The following is a 19,232-nucleotide window of genomic DNA, read 5'->3' on the forward strand; positions in this document are numbered from 1 at the left end:
CAAATGGTTTCAGTTGGCTTTGCTGTTGTTCTTCGAGATACCCTTTTACACTTAATTCAGTTCATGTATTTCTTCCCTTTATTATTGCTATAGCTAGAAGGATAAGGGCACTTGGCCACAAACTCTAAAATATAAACAGTACAAGCGGCTTAAGTGTGCAAATCGACTTTTCCACGTCATTTAATTCATAGTGAATAAAGTGAAACCACAAGTCCTAGTCACTATAATATAAACTCTTTGAACTAGCCAATTCTCAGAAGACATAGACAAAGTCCTCGTTCTGCAAGTCGGTCAGATCTTTCCAGGCATTGTCATCTGTTGCTTGTTGAGGCGCGTCTTCTTTCGCGTCGTGCGAGACAGCTTGAACGGTTTGCATTGACTGGTCTATAATTTTGGCGCTCTTTCCGAGAGCCACACGTCTCTTCTCGTGCTTCTTGTTCAGAAATAGCAGATATGCCGTGTTTGCCCTAACAGTCACAATTAGGAAAGATATATCTTAGTTGAAATTGGGTAAAACATACCCTGTCAGACCAATCAAGACACAAAACATTGCGAGGCTGACCAGGCATTAGATACTTCTTGCTCAAAAGCTTCTGTTCACATAAACTTACTTCGAAAGAAGGCCACGACGGTAAAGCGGTGCTTCATTTGTGGTATAAAGGTTCGGTCCAAGCACCTGGATAGGAAGAATGTCAGCACAAAACCCGGTCGAGGGGGCTAGAGTACTACATACGTTACCAGCGCACTGTCCGACATATAGGATAGCGGTAGTAACCTTCTTTTTCGTCTCTCCAGCTGTGTTTCCCGCGGACCAGGAGTATATCAATGGGGCTAGAGAAGGTCAGCTCAGCCCAGTTTCTGAAACCAAGGAAATGCTTACTGATTGCTGGGTACACAGATATCTGGATGAAATTGATTAGCCTTCTTTCCATAGTAATACTTTTATTTCAATTCAACAACTCACAATGTAGTATCCTGCAAGTAATGGCCCCTTGTGGGCATTGTCATGTGTAATCTGCAGCAGCATCACACAACCGGCGATGGGTGGGAGACAGAGCAATGCTAGGACTGGACCCTTCATTTTCCAAACAGTTGCTAGCCAGGCTCCTCCCATCGTGGCGACAAGCTGTACTGCACCGAATGGAATATTGAAAAGCATGGTATCATATTGACTGAGCCCAAAAGACTTGATAATTAAGGGCCCGAAAGTAGTGATGCCACCACTTGGAACACTGAAGTTTGGTCAGCAACTTTAGTTTAATGTAGTCGTTTATCTAGAACAACCCACGAAATGGAAAACATTAATGCAAACCAGAACCACGATTTGGGGTCAAGGAATGCTTCCTTTGCGTGGTCCCATTTCCACTCTTGGCTCTCTATACCCTGTTGGTTCATTCGCTGTCTTTCAATCGATAACAGTTTGTCCTCCTCTCCAAGAAACTTGGCGGACACCGGGGAATCGGGCATAAAAACACTGCATACCACTGTGTTAGTATGATAGAGGCAAATACAGTAGGTTCAAACCTTACAGAATAACGGCAGAGAACCCAACAGTGACTAGACCGAAGAACAGGAAGATGATCTACTCGCTATTAGCTGCTGATGCTCCGACCGACAATTATGTGTTATAACTTACCTGATAGGGTGCAAATATAGAGGAATTGATGTGACCCAGTCCGAAGGCAATCAAACTTCCAAACTTCCCTTCGGTGTCAATTTAAGTGCCACGAAATTGTTATGGGAGAGAACTAACCATATTCACGACTCCGTTCATCGCATACCAAGAGCTCAATCGCACGGGCTGCTCACGACGCCGGTACCACATTTGAGTGACTGCAATGAAGGCCGGGGCTGATGAAACCCATCGTTAGTAGGAACATTTAGGTACGACCAGGAGATAACGAACCAATTCCAGCCTCAAAGACACCTAGAAATATCCGGCAAGCAAGCAACTCTCCAAAGTTTGTAGCTGCAGTCATGCACGTTAACGCAATACCCCATAAGAGGCAGGAAACAGCCAGAAATTTTGCTATGGGCACTTTAACCAGAAGGTAGGCGACCAGGGGCTGGAACACTAGCTGAGCCAGATAGATCGAACCCCCTAGCCAAGAGTACTGTTGGCCATGCAGATGGGCTTTCTCGACGATTCCAAAAACAGAGGCATATGAGATGGTCGACTTGTCGAGTTGTTGGAGGAAGTAGATTCCTAAGAGAATGGGAAGCAGACGCAAATCGATCTTTCGAAGAACTTTGGCGTTGTTCTCGGGGGTCAATATGTTTGAATGCTCTACCTCTTCGATGAGCTGCAAAGCCTGATCTCCTTTGTGCTGACTTCCTGTGCCTTTATTATGGGGTATAGCCCTTGCCAGATCAGGCTCAATGGTTTCCACGAACTCCTGCTGGCCCTTTGGTTGCGAAATTACCTGCTGCGACATGGTGGGTCATTCGCAGAGGTACAATGGGAGAGGATGAAAGCTCAAGTGATTATAGAAAGACAATGAATAAAGTTGGAAGAGGGAAGACAGATCAAGCTTGATTATAGTTGGACTATGCGAAACCCCGTGGGGACGGAAGTATATTTCATTCCCCGGACAAGCCGATCAAACACTAAATCTCGCACCATAAAGTAGATTTACCCGTTTAGCCCTTGGCATAGTTTCCGATGAAACTTTGTCCCCTCCGTCCACGCGGTCAGTTGATCTGGAGAAAACGGCAAGAGATGTTTCCTGCCACACACGGCCGACATCGGATACGTTTTATCCAATCACTTCACTGAGATAATTGCCGTGGGAGGGGCAATGGGGAAGAAGGGGAGTTGTGAGAAGTTCCCAGAATAGTTAGTATCGGGTTTCGGTGAGTAAAACCGAGAGGATAAGTTAGCGCCAAATCTGGGCACCCCGGAATGTCCTTTGTGGGGGGAAAACACGGCCCATTGGCAAAACCCATGTCGGACTGTCATTCTGACTTGTCTCCGCTCTCGGTAATTCTCTCCGATGTCCGATTCTATACTGTAATGCATCATCGGGAGCACCGCGGGGTACATGGATAGAAGGGACTGAGGGAAGCTCGACAAGCATTCAAATACTCTACCATGTCAGGGAGTATCCTGGTATTCTCTTCGGTTCCTCTAAAGCAATTCCATTAGCTTTCACATCCATCATGCCGCAAAGAGAAAGCTGCCCCAAGGGCTATTCGCAAGTGCCCCAGGCCACCAATCAAGAAGCTTCCGTCCACGTTAGAAGCAGCACAAAGAGCAAGAGTGCCTTTGATTTCACCTTTGAAGCCGTTCGCCCAAACCTATTCCGAGCCACTTTCTCCTCCACAGAGCACCCCATCCCTCCCTATCCTAGTGTCACCAAGCCCGATACCGACCTCCAGGGTGCCAATGTCTTCACCAAGGAGGGCACCTCCTCCAAGATAATCGATGTCGCCGGTGTCACTGCTTCCGTAGACTGGGAACATACCCCCGTGGTCAAACTATCATGGGCTGGTTCCGAGAACTCTCTACACGAGGATTTGCCGCTGAGATCTTTTGTCGCAGACGGCGAGGGTGTCGCCAACTATTCCGTGCATGATCGTGAATGTCTCCATGTCGGACTGGGCGAGAAGGCCGCTCCCATGGATCTGAGTGGTCGTCAATTCCAACTCTCAGCCACAGACTCTTTTGGATATGACGTATACAAAACCGATCCCCTCTACAAGCACATCCCGCTCCTGATCAAAGCTTCTGCAGAGGGATGTGTGGCCATCTTTTCGACCACCCACGGCCGCGGCCTGTGGTCTGTAGGAGCCGAGATCGACGGTCTCTGGGGACACTTTAAGGTGTACCGCCAGGACTATGGTGGTCTTGAGCAATACTACATTGTTGGCAAGACTATCAAGGACGTCGTTCGCTCGTATGCCGAATTAGTCGGCTTCCCCATTCTAGTGCCTCGCTGGGCTTATGGCTATATTTCAGGTGGTTACAAGTACACCATGCTCGATGAGCCGCAAAAGGCCCATTTGGCCCTTCTGGAGTTTGCGGGGAAGCTCAAACAGCATGGCATTCCCTGTTCAGCTCATCAAATGAGTTCGGGATATTCCATTGCTGAGATCGAGCCCAAGGTTCGCAATGTCTTTACATGGAACCGGGAACGATTCCCGGATCCCCAAGACTGGATTGCCAAGATGCACCAGTACGGTATCCGACTTCTGACCAATATCAAGCCATTCCTGCTGGCTTCTCACCCCGACTTCCAGAAGCTCGTTGATGCCGGTGGATTATTCAAGGATGCCGATAATGAGCCTGGGTATATGCGTCTGTGGAGTGCTGGCGGTGCTACCGGCGGCAACGGTGCCCACATTGACTTCACCTCAGCGGAGGCCTTCAAGTGGTGGTACGACGGTGTGCAGAGTCTCAAGAAGGTTGGAATTGACGGTATGTGGAACGACAACAACGAGTACACCCTACCTGATGATGACTGGACCATGTCTCTCAATGGGCCCGCCGTCGCCGACGCCGCAGAAAAGAATGTCAAGAACTCTGTTGGTCTCTGGGGTCGTGCACTACACACTGAGCTGATGGGTAAATCCTCCCATGACGCGCTGCAAGACATGGAACCCAAATTGCGTCCTTTCGTCCTGACCCGCAGCGCTACGGCTGGAACTCTCCGCTACGCCGCCTCCTCGTGGAGCGGTGACAACGTCACTAGCTGGGAAAACATGAAGGGCGCCAACGCCCTTTCTCTTAACGCCGGCATGTCCCTTCTCCAATGCGAAGGCCACGACATCGGCGGATTCGAAGGCCCCCAGCCCTCCCCGGAGCTTCTTCTCCGCTGGGTCCAACTAGGCTGCCATGCTCCCCGCTTCGCAATCAACTGCTTCAAGACTTCTCCCAAGGACTCTGCTGTCGGCGACGTCATTGAGCCCTTCATGTACCCCGAGATCACGCCTCAGATCCGCGACACTATTAAGCGTCGCTACGAAATGCTGCCCTACATCTACTCTCTCGGTCTGGAGAGCCACAAATTCGCAACACCACCGCAGCGCTGGACCGGCTGGGGCTACGAGTCTGATCCCGAGGTATGGACGAAAGCAATTAAGGCCGGCGAGGACCAATTCTGGTTCGGTGAGACTGTGCTCGTTGGCGGAGTCTACAAGAGCGGTCTCGACGTTGCGAACGTCTACCTACCCCGCAAGACCGGCGTCTTCGACTATGGCTACGTCAACATGAACGCTCCATACCAGTACCTCGCTTCCGGACAGTGGGCCGAGATCTCATCAGAATGGAAGAAGAGCATTGCACTTATTGCCCGGGTTGGTGGGGCTATTCCAGTCGGCAAGAACGTGCATACCCGTGTTCCTGGCGACGACACCGCTGCTTCCGTGGCCATCCAGGATATCGATGATTATCGTGGAGTGGAGGTATTCCCACCCAAGGGAACTTCGCACGGTACGGTCTTTGGTACGACGTGGTATGAAGATGATGGTATCTCGGTCCATCCTGGTACTGCTGCGTACACGATTAGCTACAGCTCTACTGATGAGAAGGTACTTGTCAAGTTTGAGCGTGATGAGGCTGGCTTTGCTCCTGCTTGGAAAGATCTGGATATTGTTTTGCATAACGGAGATCAGCGCCGTGTTGTCTCGAGTACCGGTGATGATATCATACTCAAGGGTACAGACTCGCGTGGTCGTGTTGTGTATACTCTGAAGGCTTGATTCTTCGAGTTTTGCAATTAGGGTGTCTCAGACCTGTGGATTTAGATTTGCATGTGGAATATACCAGGTTAGATTGGGGATAAATCAATTTTAAAGTTTCAATAATATGTATTCTCCCATTAAAGTGAAGTTGTCTACATGTTATAACGCATTGTATATATCTGAGCATACGAATGTCGCACCATGCCTTTACAGAAGTAACTTTTTTAGTCTCATCCGCGTGAAACCAACTTTCTATACTTCGATTCTCTAGTATGCTTCGAATTACATACTTGAAAAAAATAGAAAAAACAAAAATAGTATCCAAACGCACTAAAAAGAGGTCTAAAAAGAGCACCAAAAGACCGCATAAGGCGGCATAAGCGCCCCATTATTTTTTGTCTACACTTCGAATTTCCAATGTTTCAATTGTCTATAGTCTAACTCCTTATTATATCCATATTTAATTTAAAAAATTATACAGAAATAGAGCAGTTGTCTCGTAACAGCAAAAGGTGGCGGTGAGCCAGGCGGTCAAAAATTGATATGGTAAAATCCGAAGCCTGGTAATGAACGTGGGGAGTATCCATGGATGCCCCCGTAAAACTTTACAACCCATCTTGTGACCGAATCCCTCCTATTCCCACTCCGGATCAGTAGTGCGCTGTCATGCGGTTCAGCCGCGCTACTTCTATTCCGACAGTCTAAACAGTGGAGATGACGTCTCCACCTCCCAAGCACATCGCCCTGGGGTCCCCGCGCAAACGGTCGGAGAGTGTTGCGTCTCCAAACCGGATGCACCCCTCGGAGACAGGACAAGGACAACCCAGGGATCGAGCGCAGTCGAACACAGATATTCAGCAGCCAGGCACTGGCTTCGACCCCGCCGAGCGTGTGTTTCCGATTCGGTCGGTTGTTTCGGTCGACCCTACTATCACCCCCCAGTATTCGGGTTCAGCGCACTCCCGGGACGCGGTATCGCCAACCCGAGAAGGAGCGCGACAATATCCATTCATCGATGAACGGACATGGAGCCAACTACACACGCAGGTTTCTTCCGACCACCTCCATCACCTCGATCCCGAGCACGCCGAAGCTACCGTCCCCACCGACATTCCACGCCACGAGACACATGTTATAGATGATAAAACAGAACTTGCGACACATTCTTTGGCATCGGATGTTATTCAACACCCCGAGATTTACGCCAAAGCTGCTCCAAGCGACAACCAGTCTGGACGCGGGTCCACCACGCACCCATCCTCTCATACTCAGCGCGGGAACGCTGAAGACCACGGTCATGTTACTGCCCGCTTTAAACATGTACTGACGGATAGTGGTCATGCCGTCATCACAGGACGAGATGGAGAAGCATTTCAATACTGCGAGGACGAGCCCATTCGTATTCCCGGCGCGATTCAGAGTTTTGGTTTAATGATTGCCCTCCGTGAAGAGTCGCCCGATCAGCTCGTAGTGCGAATTGTGAGTGAGAACTCTGCTGAATTCTTGGGATATTCGCCCAAGCAACTGTTCGAGTTGGAAAACTTCTGTGATATCTTGAGCGAGGAACAGGCGGAAAATCTCCTAGATCACATTGACTTTGTTCGTGATGATGCACACGATCCGTCTGTTGACGGACCGGACGTTTTCAATATTTCTATCCGCACAGCTGGTGGGGAGCGCCGCAAATTCTGGTGCGCCACCCATGTCTCTCAGACACAAAAGGATATGATTATCTGCGAGTTTGAGCTCGAGGATGACCGAGTGAACCCGTTGAATGTTGAGGGTCTTGAGACTCCGGCAGTTCCAACAGACACCCTAGGTATTGTTCCAACGGCAGATCAACTCGCTGGGAGCACAATCAATATCAGCCAGCCTCTTCGCGTTCTTAGGAGTGCCCGCCGAAGGAAGGGCGAGGCATCTTCGATGGAAGCCTTTAGTATCTTAACTCAGATACAAGAGCAGTTGGGGCGGACGAATGATCTGGATCAGCTGCTTAATACAACCGCGGGATTGGTTAAGGAGCTGACCGGCTTTCACCGAGTCTTGATCTATCAGTTCGATAGCAGCTGGAACGGCATGGTAGTTGCCGAATTAGTTGATCCTAACGCTACTATCGATCTCTACAAGGGTCTTCATTTCCCTGCATCTGATATCCCCGCGCAAGCCCGTGAACTATACAAAATCAATAAGGTCCGGCTCTTGTACGATCGCGACCAGGTCACTTCTCGCCTTGTGTGTCGGACCTTGGAAGATCTCGAATCCCCATTGGATATGACTCACGCCTACCTTCGCGCGATGTCTCCAATTCATGTGAAATATTTGGCACACATGAAAGTCAGGTCTTCAATGTCAATAAGCGTTAACGCTTTCAACGATCTCTGGGGGTTGATCTCCTGCCACAGCTACGGAACTGCTGGTATGCGCGTGTCATTCCCGATACGCAAAATGTGCCGGCTCCTCGGCGATACTGTATCGCGCAACATCGAGCGGCTTTCATATGCCTCTCGCCTTCAAGCCCGAAAACTAATAAACACTGTCCCAACCGAGGCCAACCCATCAGGGTACATCATTGCATCCTCGGATGATCTTCTACAACTATTTGATGCGGACTACGGCGTCTTGTCGATTCGCGATGAAACAAAAATCCTCGGTGACAACAATAACTCTCAGGAGGTGCTTGCATTGATAGAGTTCCTTCGGGTACGTCAGTTGGATGCAGTACTTGCCTCGCACGATATCGTCAAGGATTTCCCCGATTTGCATTACGCCCCCGGATTGAAGGCAATCTCCGGTCTGCTATATGTCCCGCTCTCTACCGGTGGTAGTGACTTCATCGCGTTCTTCCGCCGTGGACACCTCACCGAGATCAAGTGGGCTGGCAACCCTTATGAAATTGAAAAGCGAAAACAAACTGCGGGATATCTAGAGCCCCGTGAAAGTTTCACAGCCTGGCGTGAGACGGTTCTATCACAAAGTAGAGAGTGGACAGAGACGGACGTGGAGACGGCGGCGGTCTTGTGTTGTAAGTTCTCTCCCTCAGGCGTCCTGAATATTCTGCCCCGGTTGTTTGAAAGCTGACATACTTTCAATAGTGGTTTATGGTAAATTTATCAAAGTTTGGAGACAGAAGGAGGCCGCCATGCAGACCTCGCAACTTACCAGACTACTTCTGGCCAACTCTGCGCATGAAGTTCGGACCCCTTTGAATGCCATTGTTAACTATTTGGAGATCGCACTTGAGGGTGCCCTGGACGATGAAACCAGAGAAAGCTTGACAAAATCTCATTCGGCTTCCAAATCACTAATTTACGTGATCAATGATCTCCTTGACTTGACAAATACCGAAAAAGGTCAGGATCTCATTAAAGACGAGAGCTTCGACCTGGAATCAACCTTGAGAGAAGCGGCTGATATGCTGTCTGGCGACGCCAAGCGGAAAAACATCTCATACACTGTTTCAGTACGTCCGGGTATTCCCCAGTCAGTTGTTGGCGACCAGCGTCGCGTACGGCAAGTCCTCTCAAACGTGATCTCAAACGCCATTCAGCACACCAAATCTGGTGCCGTGACAACAGAAATGTATCGATCTTCGACTCAACCCGTTCCAGGCCATGTGGGAGTGGAGATTGTTGTCGTTGATACGGGGGTGGGCATGTCGCACGACAAATTGAAGACGCTCTTCAACGAGCTTGAACAAGTGTCGACCGATGATACTTACTACCCCGAAGAAGAAGAGAACTCACAGAACACACCCCAAAAACGTGTGTTGGGTCTTGGTCTTGCTCTCGCAGCAAGGATCGTCCACAACATGCAGGGTCAGCTTGCTGTCAGATCCGAAGAAGGGAAGGGGAGTCATTTCAAGATTATATTACAATTCAGATTGCCAGAGGGGACAGCCGTGGATGAAGATACAGATGAAATTACTCCTAAAAACGCTGTCGTTCCTACGCCTTTGCTTTCAGAAAAGGAGTTTACGCTAGTTCCCGGAGCACACGAGTCTTCTGATACCAGACGACGAAGTACGGAAAGCCTTCGCAGTGGTGGCAGTTCCCGCAGTGGACACAGTGGGCGCAGTGGAAAAAGTCACGCTGATCGACTCATCAGTGCCATGCAAGAACCTCCCCTCAAGAGAAGCAATAGCCAAGATTTGGATCTGAGACGATTGAACTTCTCGTCGAGCCCTGCCGGCGCCAGCGGCAATCATGTGACTCCTCTTGCATCACCATCTGCTGTAAAGCGATCATTGCCCGCCCAGGACTTGCATTCAAGTCTATCCTCTGTCGCGTATACCCCGCCGATGACACTACAGCCACTTGTGACTCTCCCCCTCCTCCAGGTATGGAGAATATCACGGATTCAGGAGTGCCGATGAGTGCTCTGCGAATGTCACAACATTCCGCCAGTCTCAGATCACCACAAATCGAGCCTATTAAGGAAGATAGCTCTTATTTCCCGAGAGTTTCATCAATCACAGAAACGTCGGAGGCTCCCTCCTCTGGGCCAGCATCCTCTGCCGTACCAACCACCGCACCTTCAACAACAGACTACGACCCACTCAATGTTCTTGTCGCCGAGGACGATCCAATCAATAGCAAGATCATACATAAGCGACTGACCAAACTTGGCCACACCGTCAAGTTGACCAGCAATGGTGAAGCATGTACAATTGCTTTTGCCTCAGCCACTAAATATTTTGATGTTGTGCTGATGGATATTCAGGTATGTTGGGAACGCTCCTCTCATCATTTTCGCCCTCACTAACCTTCCCTAGATGCCGATCCTCGATGGAATGGCAGCCACCCGGGCGATTCGCGAGTTTGAATCCAAGACACCCAAGGAAGCGCTCTCCGATAAAGCTTTACGCAATGACCGAGTGCCTATCTTTGCTGTCTCCGCATCTTTAGTTGAGAAGGATCTGGAAACCTACATCCATACTGGATTTGATGGCTGGGTCATGAAGCCTATCAACTTTGCTCGTTTGAATGTTCTATTGAGCGGTCTCTGCAATCCGTCCGCCCGACAAGCAGCTACATACACGCCTGATGGAGAATGGGAAAATGGTGGATGGTTCAACACTAAGTAACGAACCTCAGATCATCAACAACGCAAAACCCCCACCCTTGCCTGTCCGGGCTGTATGTCCCCATTCCCACCTTTTCTGTCATGCTCTTGCTTTTCCATTCTACCCTTCATCATCCGCCTTCATTGTCTCCCTTTTCATCCCGCACACACATTAGATGGTTGTCTATTGTCTACGCGACAATGTGTTGATGTATTTGCATATACGGGACCCGGTATACGAAATGGGCCTGTGGGATTCCATCCGGCGTTCCTTGTGATTTGTATCAGGAAAATATACGGATACCCAATTGGACATTTCACATGCATGTTTGTTTTCATTTTCATGTATTTTCATTTTTTATTTTCATTCCCGTTCGTACCTACGTACTGTGCTATTGTGAAGCAGAAACAGGTTGGCACTGTACAGACCAGTTGACTTGTGGCGCAGCGTTGGGGCTCGCCATGGGGTAAAAGGAACTAAGCACAACAGTCCGAGTTTCAGGTCTAGCTGTGTCGAAAGAGGAGAGGGCCAGCAAAGCGGATAACCGTCTCAATAAGATCCAAGAAGCGCTAGCTAATATGCACCGCCTACTGGCGGCGAAGTTGGCGAAGATGGCCCTCCATGCTGACGATGACAATCTCGAGCTCCACAGCGCGGATCATAACTGCGCCGAGGTCTATCACAACCGTTCGACCTATGGCCTCTCCCTCCTCGGCGACTCCTCGTGCCATTTGGGTATCGCTGTGTCGCAGGACGGGGCCATTGGACTGGGAAATGATTTCAGACATGGTGTCATTCGATTCCACCCATACAGTTTCGTTGGCGATAGCACTCTTTTCGGTCTTCTGAAGAGCTTCCTCCAAGGAATTAAAAGCGCGCTGCAATTCACGGAGGCCCTCGAAAATAGCGTCCATCTCAGCGCTGTGAGGCGCTTGGTCCCGGGAGGCCTGGTGAGAGTGGGTACAGCGGGGGTCTGGAGGGGGTTGGCTGGCCGAAGATGGAGACTGACCAACCGAACACTGGACTTCATTCCAATGGCAATTAGCACATCCTGAACTGCCGTTCTCATAGTCCACGACGACGCAAAAGGGGAACACGCCCCTTTCGCATTGGCACGAGATACATTCAAGGTCCGCGTGACGGCGTCGGCCAACCATAAACATACAAATCGCCTCGGCGTGACTAGCGCTACCAGCGATTTGATCTTCTAGGGTGAAGGTATCCCAGTGAACCCCCAAACGTAGCATTGGTACTCGGCGGGCGGGACGATTGACGAGGGGACGTAGGATATCGGAAGTCACATAATGACCCTCTCGGACGCGAGGGTACTGAAGTCGTTGTATGTGAGCGGCCAACTCTGCTGGCGCGTGTTTCTTCGACCCTCTGAGGGGAGCCGGGAGGGTCCCGGTGTCCCCTTGGAGACGGTACGCCGGGCTATGAGCCCGCCTATAAATGTCAGCCAAACCCTCACAATATTACGCAAGGAGATCATTCTTACTCGAAATTCATGATGACAGATCGAAGTTTGATCAGGAAGATGGTTTGTAAGAGTGTTGGTGAGGCGGGGTGAGTGAGAAGGATAGACAGAGCATGATGATCGTGGTTTAAGTACATATACACAGCACGACCACCAACTATGGAAAATCAGGCATCCGACCCCTGGTCCGTCTGCCCTTATAGAACTTGCATATGTATAAAATTTCAATTACATCGTAGCCTACTAGAAGGAATATTGCGCTGGTGCCCACTCAGGACTTATCATAATTGTTATACACGAAAAGCAATGAACATCGAAGGTTCGTCCGGTCTCGATCAATCAATCATTCTCACTCCTGCACGCGGCGCCGCTTGCGCCTCGGCGAGACGGGGGCATTGTGATGAGCTGGGGACATTGATCTAGGAGGGTGGGCGGATGATATAGGCATGCTATTATGGATTCGTTACAGATCAACTCCCACTTGAGCTCTTGTCTTATCCACCACAAACTTGATGGAATTCTGCAACCACCCCGATACTTCATTCCACTGGTCGTGGGTTATCCTCTCAGTGGCAATGTCCTTGAGGAGATGGGTGTAATAAAACCCATCATTGGACTGTTCCATAGTCCAATGGGCAGAGATGGTGATGAGGTGTTGAGTCACTGTGGCCGAAAGGACGCGAGCCACGCCGTCGAAAGACCTTCTCGTGTACTCGTCTCCCCGAGCCTGGGATGATAACTCGCATAGGTAGCGGAGCATGTTAGCGGCGTTATTGCGGTTTCGGATGCGGGCAGCGTCCACTCCCGAGTCCCCTTTCACTAGGTGGTCGGGGCGTGTCGAGGCCGTGCCAATAATATTGAATGATTTAGGAATGTTTCCCATGGAAAGGTACGATATCTCGAAGAAACAAAAGGTTGGTCCATTCGGAGCCACTCCGTAGACCGTGGCGTCTGGTTTAGGGATCTTCTTACGCTTTCAAGGTATTCAACCTTTAAAATAGGTTAGCTTTGATATAAAATATTGGGTATATCGTTAGGTACTCACCCATATAGCCTCACGCTTGAACTACGCCGGAGTCAAGATCGCACTTCTTGACGTCCAAGATCAAAACTTTGAGGGCAACATCTTCATCCTCCCTGTACCATATTCCATATTCGGGGCGGGCCGATGGGTTGGCCTTTTTGTTCTTGAAGCGGACCGGGTCAAGCTTATTAGTTCATGGTCTGAGGATGCCCGGATTTCATCGCTGCCTTTTTGAGCTGCTCCTTATCGATCTTTCAATTTCATGTGGGTAAATTGGTGGCCTGTGATAGACCGGAGACAGAAGTATTTATTGACGTGATTTGATCCAAGCAGATCAGGGGCAGCTTTTGTTGCCTCTCAGTGAGAGAAGGAGAAATCCAAGACATTCAATCTATGAGACAGTGAGGTATTTATACTCTGAGGTTTAGCAAACCATCTGCTGAGTGTGGGAAAAGTACAAGTGGCACATGGATTTTATCGCAGTTTCCTTCTTCTTTCAGTCTGGAATACTTTATCTACCTCCAAATTGCTTCACTTTTAGCAGGCATATCATCTGATTCCATCTCTCTGACTTGAGCTGGGAAACACTAGCGTTTGGACTTCGAAACTTCCCATGTGAAGAATACCTGAATCTGTGATATAATTCCGTTTGCTTGATATTAATATTTCATATACACTGTATCATATCGGAACCTTGGTGTAGACCCTTTTGTCTATCTATTCGTCTTTTCCGTAAAGCTTATCTGGGAATATGTGACAACTATGTGATTTCATATCCAGCGATCATTTGATTTGGCTATCAGATTGGATCACGCAATTAAGCTGAAAGCAGAAAGTCAAATGTACGCTGTGGCTGTGTGACCTCTAAATCAAGGTCTTGAATCCTGATGCGCCTCCCGGGGTCATAACACAATGTTTCTACATATTAGGATGTAATGCATGGCCTATTTCACTACTCTTAGAGACGTTAGTATTTACGAGGCAGCACAAGTCTGGCCATTCAATACGATAATCGGCCGATATCAGATTCAGACCATCGGGTACGGCAGGGTTTAGAAGCCATCGCGCCAACCCACATAATTTAGTCACGGTGCTTAGGATTATTAGCCTTTATATGCAGTGACACCATTAATTAACATCTGTTGTGTGATATATAGAATGATAGTTAGGGTGTAGTTATTAGGCCCCCGGGTCGAGGGCGGCCCCGGTGGTGTTTAGCCAATTGGGCTTGGTTGGCGCGATGGGTTCTAAAACCCTCCGCAATCGGGGGTGAAATGATCGAATTATCCCTACTACCATTCGCACTGTCGTTCATTCATCTTATAACTAACTTTGATTGGCCCTTGTAGTATAAACCTGGAAATGAAGGGTGTGAATGTCGGTGAATTGGCGTGTGAACAGGATAAATAAATGCTGGAAATCCCTCTTGAAATGGCTTTTCAGATTTGTGATAACATTGTGCTATATTCTATCACTGACATCATTTGAACTCCCATCGAATAGACAATGGTTGTCCCATACATTCTGGAAATCGAAAGACTGAGGCCAATTTCACTTAGTATCCTGGTTTCCCTTTTGTTAACTTACGCTATCCGTCAATGGCTACTCCCTCGCCCAATTCCTGGAATTCCATACAACCTCAAGTCCTCGAGGAAGCTGCTTGGTGATGCCCCGGATATGCTTCGTGAGGTGAGCATCACCAGAGATTCAAACGCCTGGTTGGCGCAGCAGGTAAACAAATTGCAATCGCCGCTATGCCAGGTTTTCATGAGACCCTTTTCTCGGCCTTGGGTTCTACTTGCCGATGCAACGGAGGCTCAAGATATCTTGCTGCGTCGGCCCGAATTTGACCGGTCCGAGATCATAACGGATGGGCTGGGACCCTTAGGCGCCTTCCACGCCCGAATGAAGACTGGTCCAATGTGGAAAGCGGCAAGGGCATGGCTGAAGGACCTGATGGGGCCAAGTTTCCTGAATAACATTGTTAGTCCGGTGATGTACGAGAGTTCGGTCCATCTTATGGAGTTATGGGAATCCAAGGTGCGTCTGGCCAGCGGTCGGCCGTTCGATGTCAACAATGATTTGACCCACAGCGCGGTTGACGGCATGCTGTCGTTTGTGTTTGAACGCCACTTCGAGCACACTGCTGTTGGCCCCCAGATTGAGATCTTGTCCCATCTAGATCCTTCCAAAATTGAGGTGGGGGTCCACGGGGACGCAAAGTTTCCGGCAGCACCTGTGAACGAGTTCATCACCTCGCTGTATGAGACAGTCGATGTAATTGATACGGTGGCCAAATCCATAGCGCCCCGGGCCATGATGTGGTGGATTCGGCAATTCCCTCGATATAAGAAAATTGCTGCGGTGAGAATACGTGTCGTCCGCGAGCAAGTGATGGGGGCACTTGAGAGACTCAGCATCACCGGCGAGACCAAGACAGCAATTGAATACATGTTGGTTCGGATGAAGAAGATTGCCGAAGAACAAAACTGCAAGCCAGACTATGAAAGTCCTGTCTTTGTTGAAGAGGTAAGATCCATCATCTTCGCCAGGTTTTATCTGTTGCTAAACCTGGAATACATATATCATTAGATTGAAGGCATGTTCATTGCTGGTACACACAGCGTCAGCACAACTATCGCATGGGCTTTGATTTATTTGACCAGATACCCAGAAATCCAGGATAAACTGCGCCTTGCATTACACACAGCATATGCCGACGCTCACGCGGAGGAACGAGCCCCTACCATAATTGAGCTTACCAACACTCGGGTACCCTACCTGCAAGCTGTACTAGAAGAGGTACTCCGTCTTCATGCAACCAGCGTACCACGACAAGCTGTCCGTGACACAGAGATACTTGGCCAACGTATTCCCAAGGGCACGCACGTGATATTAGTCGCCAATGGACCCAGTTTCCACGCACCATCATTCGACATCGAACCGGGTCTTCGTAGTGCGACCGTGAAACCCAATAAATGGGATGAGACTCGTGATTTGAAAGCCTTTGACCCCGAGCGCTGGCTCGTGTACAAGGAGGGCATGTCTTGGCATGAGGCAGAGTTTGATGCAAATGCGGCTCCCCAGATCGCCTTCGGTATGGGACCTCGGTATTGTTGGGGACGCCGCTTGGCATACTTAGAGATGCGCATGGTTATCACGCTTGTTCTGTGGAGCTTTGACTTGCTATCGCTGCCAGACGCATTAGCTGATCCCAAGGCGTACTATGGGATCATCCACAAGCCAGGTCAATGCTGTCTGAGGCTGAAGAGCAGGAAGTAAATTCGCGATTACTATTTATTATTAGAAAATTTCGGGTCATGGTTGTGTGTGCAAACCCTTTCTATGTGGAAATCTCTTTGAAACCACCCACGTAGTCATCCGTCCCAAACGCTTGTCCATTCCCCATTGACAGGTTCAACAAGAAGATGCCAAAGAGGGAGCCTTGCATATTAGTTATTTAATACCTAGAATTATAAATATATTGAGTTTTGATCATACATAAATTAGCCAGAGATTAATGATAGATCGTCGGGATTCTGCTATATACCCTGTTTGTTTACCTCCGTATCTCGTTTAGATCATTGACCACGTATGAGCGAGAGTGAATTATTTAAATAGCAGCGTTCCATTATCATTATGCAAGTTTTTTCTCTATAAAAAAGTTCAAGCAACGCCAACCTCTCTTGATAAATTTGATAATGGCCGCAATTAAGTATTACTGTCGGAATTTATCTTTTTATTTCCGGCAGTTTTGCATTTGTGATGTGAAATAATGAAATATCAATTAAAATATCTACCCAAGTCGACCTTGATAGTCATAGAAAGCATGGTGCCACAGCTCAACTACTATCACGTTTCTCACCTATATCTAAGCTTTCTGCAGATGGCCTGATCACAGGTGCGTTAGCCAGGCTATAATTACAAATCAATTATTCTTAAAGTTCTCACGGTCCTCATGCGCAGGCTTGAGCTCGCCGTTGTCACTCTTGCTGCCACTATCACCATGGCCCGCAGCGTCGGGGGGAGCAAACCCATATTGCATGGCAGTACGTTCGATCTCCTCGTTTGTCAAGAATGGCATCTCCTTGGCGGCACGGACATACGTCATATTTTCCAGGTATCCCTTGGCAAAGATCAAATCAATCTCCTCAAGTGTGCGACCAGCAGTCTCAGGGTAGAATAAGTAGATCACAGGGAAGAAGCAGGCATTGATAGCACCGAAGAAGAGGTAGGTACCCCACGAGATATTACGAATCATGATCGGTGTAACCATAACGATAAGGAAGTTGAACAGCCAGTTGGTACATGTTGAGATCGCATTGGCCTTTGCTCGTGTCTTGATAGGGTTAATTTCTGCCGGGTAAAGCCATGGTAGAGGAAGCCATGTGGCTCCAAAGAAGGAGATATAAACGAAAAGACCCAGGGCGGCACCCTTGGCGGCGCTGTCGGATCCGGGGATCAAGCAGGCGAATGTAAGAATCATAGAAAGAGACTGCCCAACAGTGCCAATCAGAAACAGCTTGCGTCGACCAACACGTTCAACTAGGAACCACGAGGAGCAAGCAAAGATAGAATAAACAATCATGTTGACACCTCCAAGGATCATAGCCATGAAGTCGTCCTGGCCGAGAGATTCCTTGAATAGCACCGGGAGGTAGTAGATAACAGCATTACATCCACCAATCTGCTGGAAGAATTGGGAAGATGCACCGATAAGCATACGTCGATAATGCTGTGTTTTTCCGCCCGTGAAGACGGCTGACATGGGAGTGGTCTTGCCTGCCTGGCCAGAACTATAAGAGGTCAATGCTATGTTCAAAAGGGGTGCATAATGAAAAGAACAACAGGGCGTGAGGAGAACTTACGCGCGAATCGAGTCCAGAATAATGATCTTCTGAAGTTGGACTTCGTGGTGATCGATAGGTTGATCTGCAAGTGCGGCGATGACAGCTTCACCCTCTTCATATCGCTCCCGAGTGAAAAGCCAACGGGGTGACTCAGGCAGAGCGAGCATGCTGAAGATAATAATAAAGCCGAAAACACATTGGAAAGCAATTGGGAACCGCCAGGTGAGATCGGGAGGTCCATATGAAGCTCCAAAGTCAATCCAGTAGGAGATCAAGGTTCCAATGGCAACATTACTACCCTCAATACATATAAACAGACCACGGTTGTTTGACCGCGAGGTTTCTATGCGAGATCAGTTTGGTTTCCACTCATATGCTTAGGATATAGTTAGTGTGATCAGGTTGATACTAGGTCTTCTTACCGGCTTGATATGTGGGGATTGTAGCTGTGTTCATGCCGTTACCAACGCCAGTGACGACTCGTCCAACACAGAACTGTGCCAGTGGGATATAGCCCGCTATCGAGCTGACCTGAATCACTACTCCAAGAATCATGATAGAGGCACCAATCATGATTGATTTGCGTCGGCCCAGCCAATCACCAAGCATAAGACTGAATACTGCACCGACAAGACAACCTGCTCAACTGATTAGCTTTCAAGCTATGAATCAGAGTATATATGACGTACCTAGCTCGTAAATAGCAGTTACGACGCCCTGCATAGTGGAGTTGCCTCGTGTGGCTGTAAACACATCGTTGAAAGGTTTTGCGTCAATGATGCTACTCATAACACCTTCTGGAATAAGCGATGAAAATTAGTATATCCGTCAGATAGTAGACAGATAGATAAACATACGATCGTAACCAAAGAGCAAGAAGCCCATGGTCGCGGAAGTCGTGACGGCGCGCATCAGCCATTTGCCAGAAAGGCCGGAGAACTTTGGAGCAGACATATTGAGTGTCCTCTAGTCTAGTCGAGACCAGGCAGCTGTGATTCGGTATATCTCACACGCTATGTGGTATGAACAACCGTCAATGTTAATCCACGGAAAAGAAGAGAACGCACTGGCTAGGAGATAGATTCAGGACACGAGACTGATGATATAGGAGGTTAAACGGCTCTTTAATAGCTTTCA

General features: G+C 48.7%; 7 protein-coding genes across 7 annotated transcripts; 3 read left to right on the forward strand and 4 right to left on the reverse strand.

Moving 5' to 3' along the window:
* Positions 1 to 253: 253 nt before the first annotated feature.
* Positions 254 to 2,435, reverse strand: N7517_006389 (uncharacterized protein; the record flags this gene model as incomplete). Its single annotated transcript, XM_056724119.1, has 11 exons — positions 254 to 467; positions 522 to 557; positions 612 to 676; positions 734 to 831; positions 881 to 902; positions 965 to 1,232; positions 1,289 to 1,474; positions 1,530 to 1,582; positions 1,637 to 1,699; positions 1,754 to 1,851; positions 1,907 to 2,435. 11 exons carry the CDS (start codon positions 2,433 to 2,435, stop codon positions 254 to 256), a joined length of 1,632 nt encoding a protein of 543 aa, XP_056580369.1.
* Positions 2,436 to 3,159: 724 nt separating this feature from the next.
* On the forward strand, positions 3,160 to 5,700 carry N7517_006390 (putative alpha-glucosidase; the record flags this gene model as incomplete). Its single annotated transcript, XM_056724120.1, has 1 exon — positions 3,160 to 5,700. One exon carries the CDS (start codon positions 3,160 to 3,162, stop codon positions 5,698 to 5,700), a length of 2,541 nt encoding a protein of 846 aa, XP_056580370.1.
* A 696-nt stretch (positions 5,701 to 6,396) lies between these two features.
* Positions 6,397 to 10,765, forward strand: fphA (putative sensor histidine kinase/response regulator; the record flags this gene model as incomplete). The annotated part of the gene is made up of 4 exons (XM_056724121.1): positions 6,397 to 8,704; positions 8,775 to 9,886; positions 9,952 to 10,401; positions 10,454 to 10,765. The coding sequence occupies 4 exons, from the start codon at positions 6,397 to 6,399 to the stop codon at positions 10,763 to 10,765; spliced, it is 4,182 nt and encodes a 1,393-aa protein (XP_056580371.1).
* A 566-nt stretch (positions 10,766 to 11,331) lies between these two features.
* N7517_006392 (DUF3716 domain-containing protein) lies at positions 11,332 to 12,253 on the reverse strand (the record flags this gene model as incomplete). Its single annotated transcript, XM_056724122.1, has 2 exons — positions 11,332 to 12,190; positions 12,243 to 12,253. The coding sequence occupies 2 exons, from the start codon at positions 12,251 to 12,253 to the stop codon at positions 11,332 to 11,334; spliced, it is 870 nt and encodes a 289-aa protein (XP_056580372.1).
* A 431-nt stretch (positions 12,254 to 12,684) lies between these two features.
* N7517_006393 (uncharacterized protein) lies at positions 12,685 to 13,104 on the reverse strand (the record flags this gene model as incomplete). Its single annotated transcript, XM_056724123.1, has 1 exon — positions 12,685 to 13,104. The coding sequence occupies one exon, from the start codon at positions 13,102 to 13,104 to the stop codon at positions 12,685 to 12,687; it is 420 nt and encodes a 139-aa protein (XP_056580373.1).
* Positions 13,105 to 14,751: 1,647 nt separating this feature from the next.
* On the forward strand, positions 14,752 to 16,527 carry N7517_006394 (cytochrome P450; the record flags this gene model as incomplete). Its single annotated transcript, XM_056724124.1, has 2 exons — positions 14,752 to 15,774; positions 15,838 to 16,527. The coding sequence occupies 2 exons, from the start codon at positions 14,752 to 14,754 to the stop codon at positions 16,525 to 16,527; spliced, it is 1,713 nt and encodes a 570-aa protein (XP_056580374.1).
* Positions 16,528 to 17,173: 646 nt separating this feature from the next.
* On the reverse strand, positions 17,174 to 19,049 carry N7517_006395 (sugar porter family MFS transporter; the record flags this gene model as incomplete). The annotated part of the gene is made up of 5 exons (XM_056724125.1): positions 17,174 to 18,041; positions 18,114 to 18,438; positions 18,518 to 18,733; positions 18,785 to 18,892; positions 18,953 to 19,049. 5 exons carry the CDS (start codon positions 19,047 to 19,049, stop codon positions 17,174 to 17,176), a joined length of 1,614 nt encoding a protein of 537 aa, XP_056580375.1.
* Between the last annotated feature and the right edge of the window lie 183 nt (positions 19,050 to 19,232).

The sequence above is a fragment of the Penicillium concentricum genome, assembly GCF_028827145.1.
Source record: "Penicillium concentricum strain IBT 3081 chromosome Unknown utg000002l_segment0_segment0, whole genome shotgun sequence".
Classification (NCBI taxonomy): Eukaryota; Fungi; Ascomycota; class Eurotiomycetes; order Eurotiales; family Aspergillaceae; genus Penicillium; species Penicillium concentricum.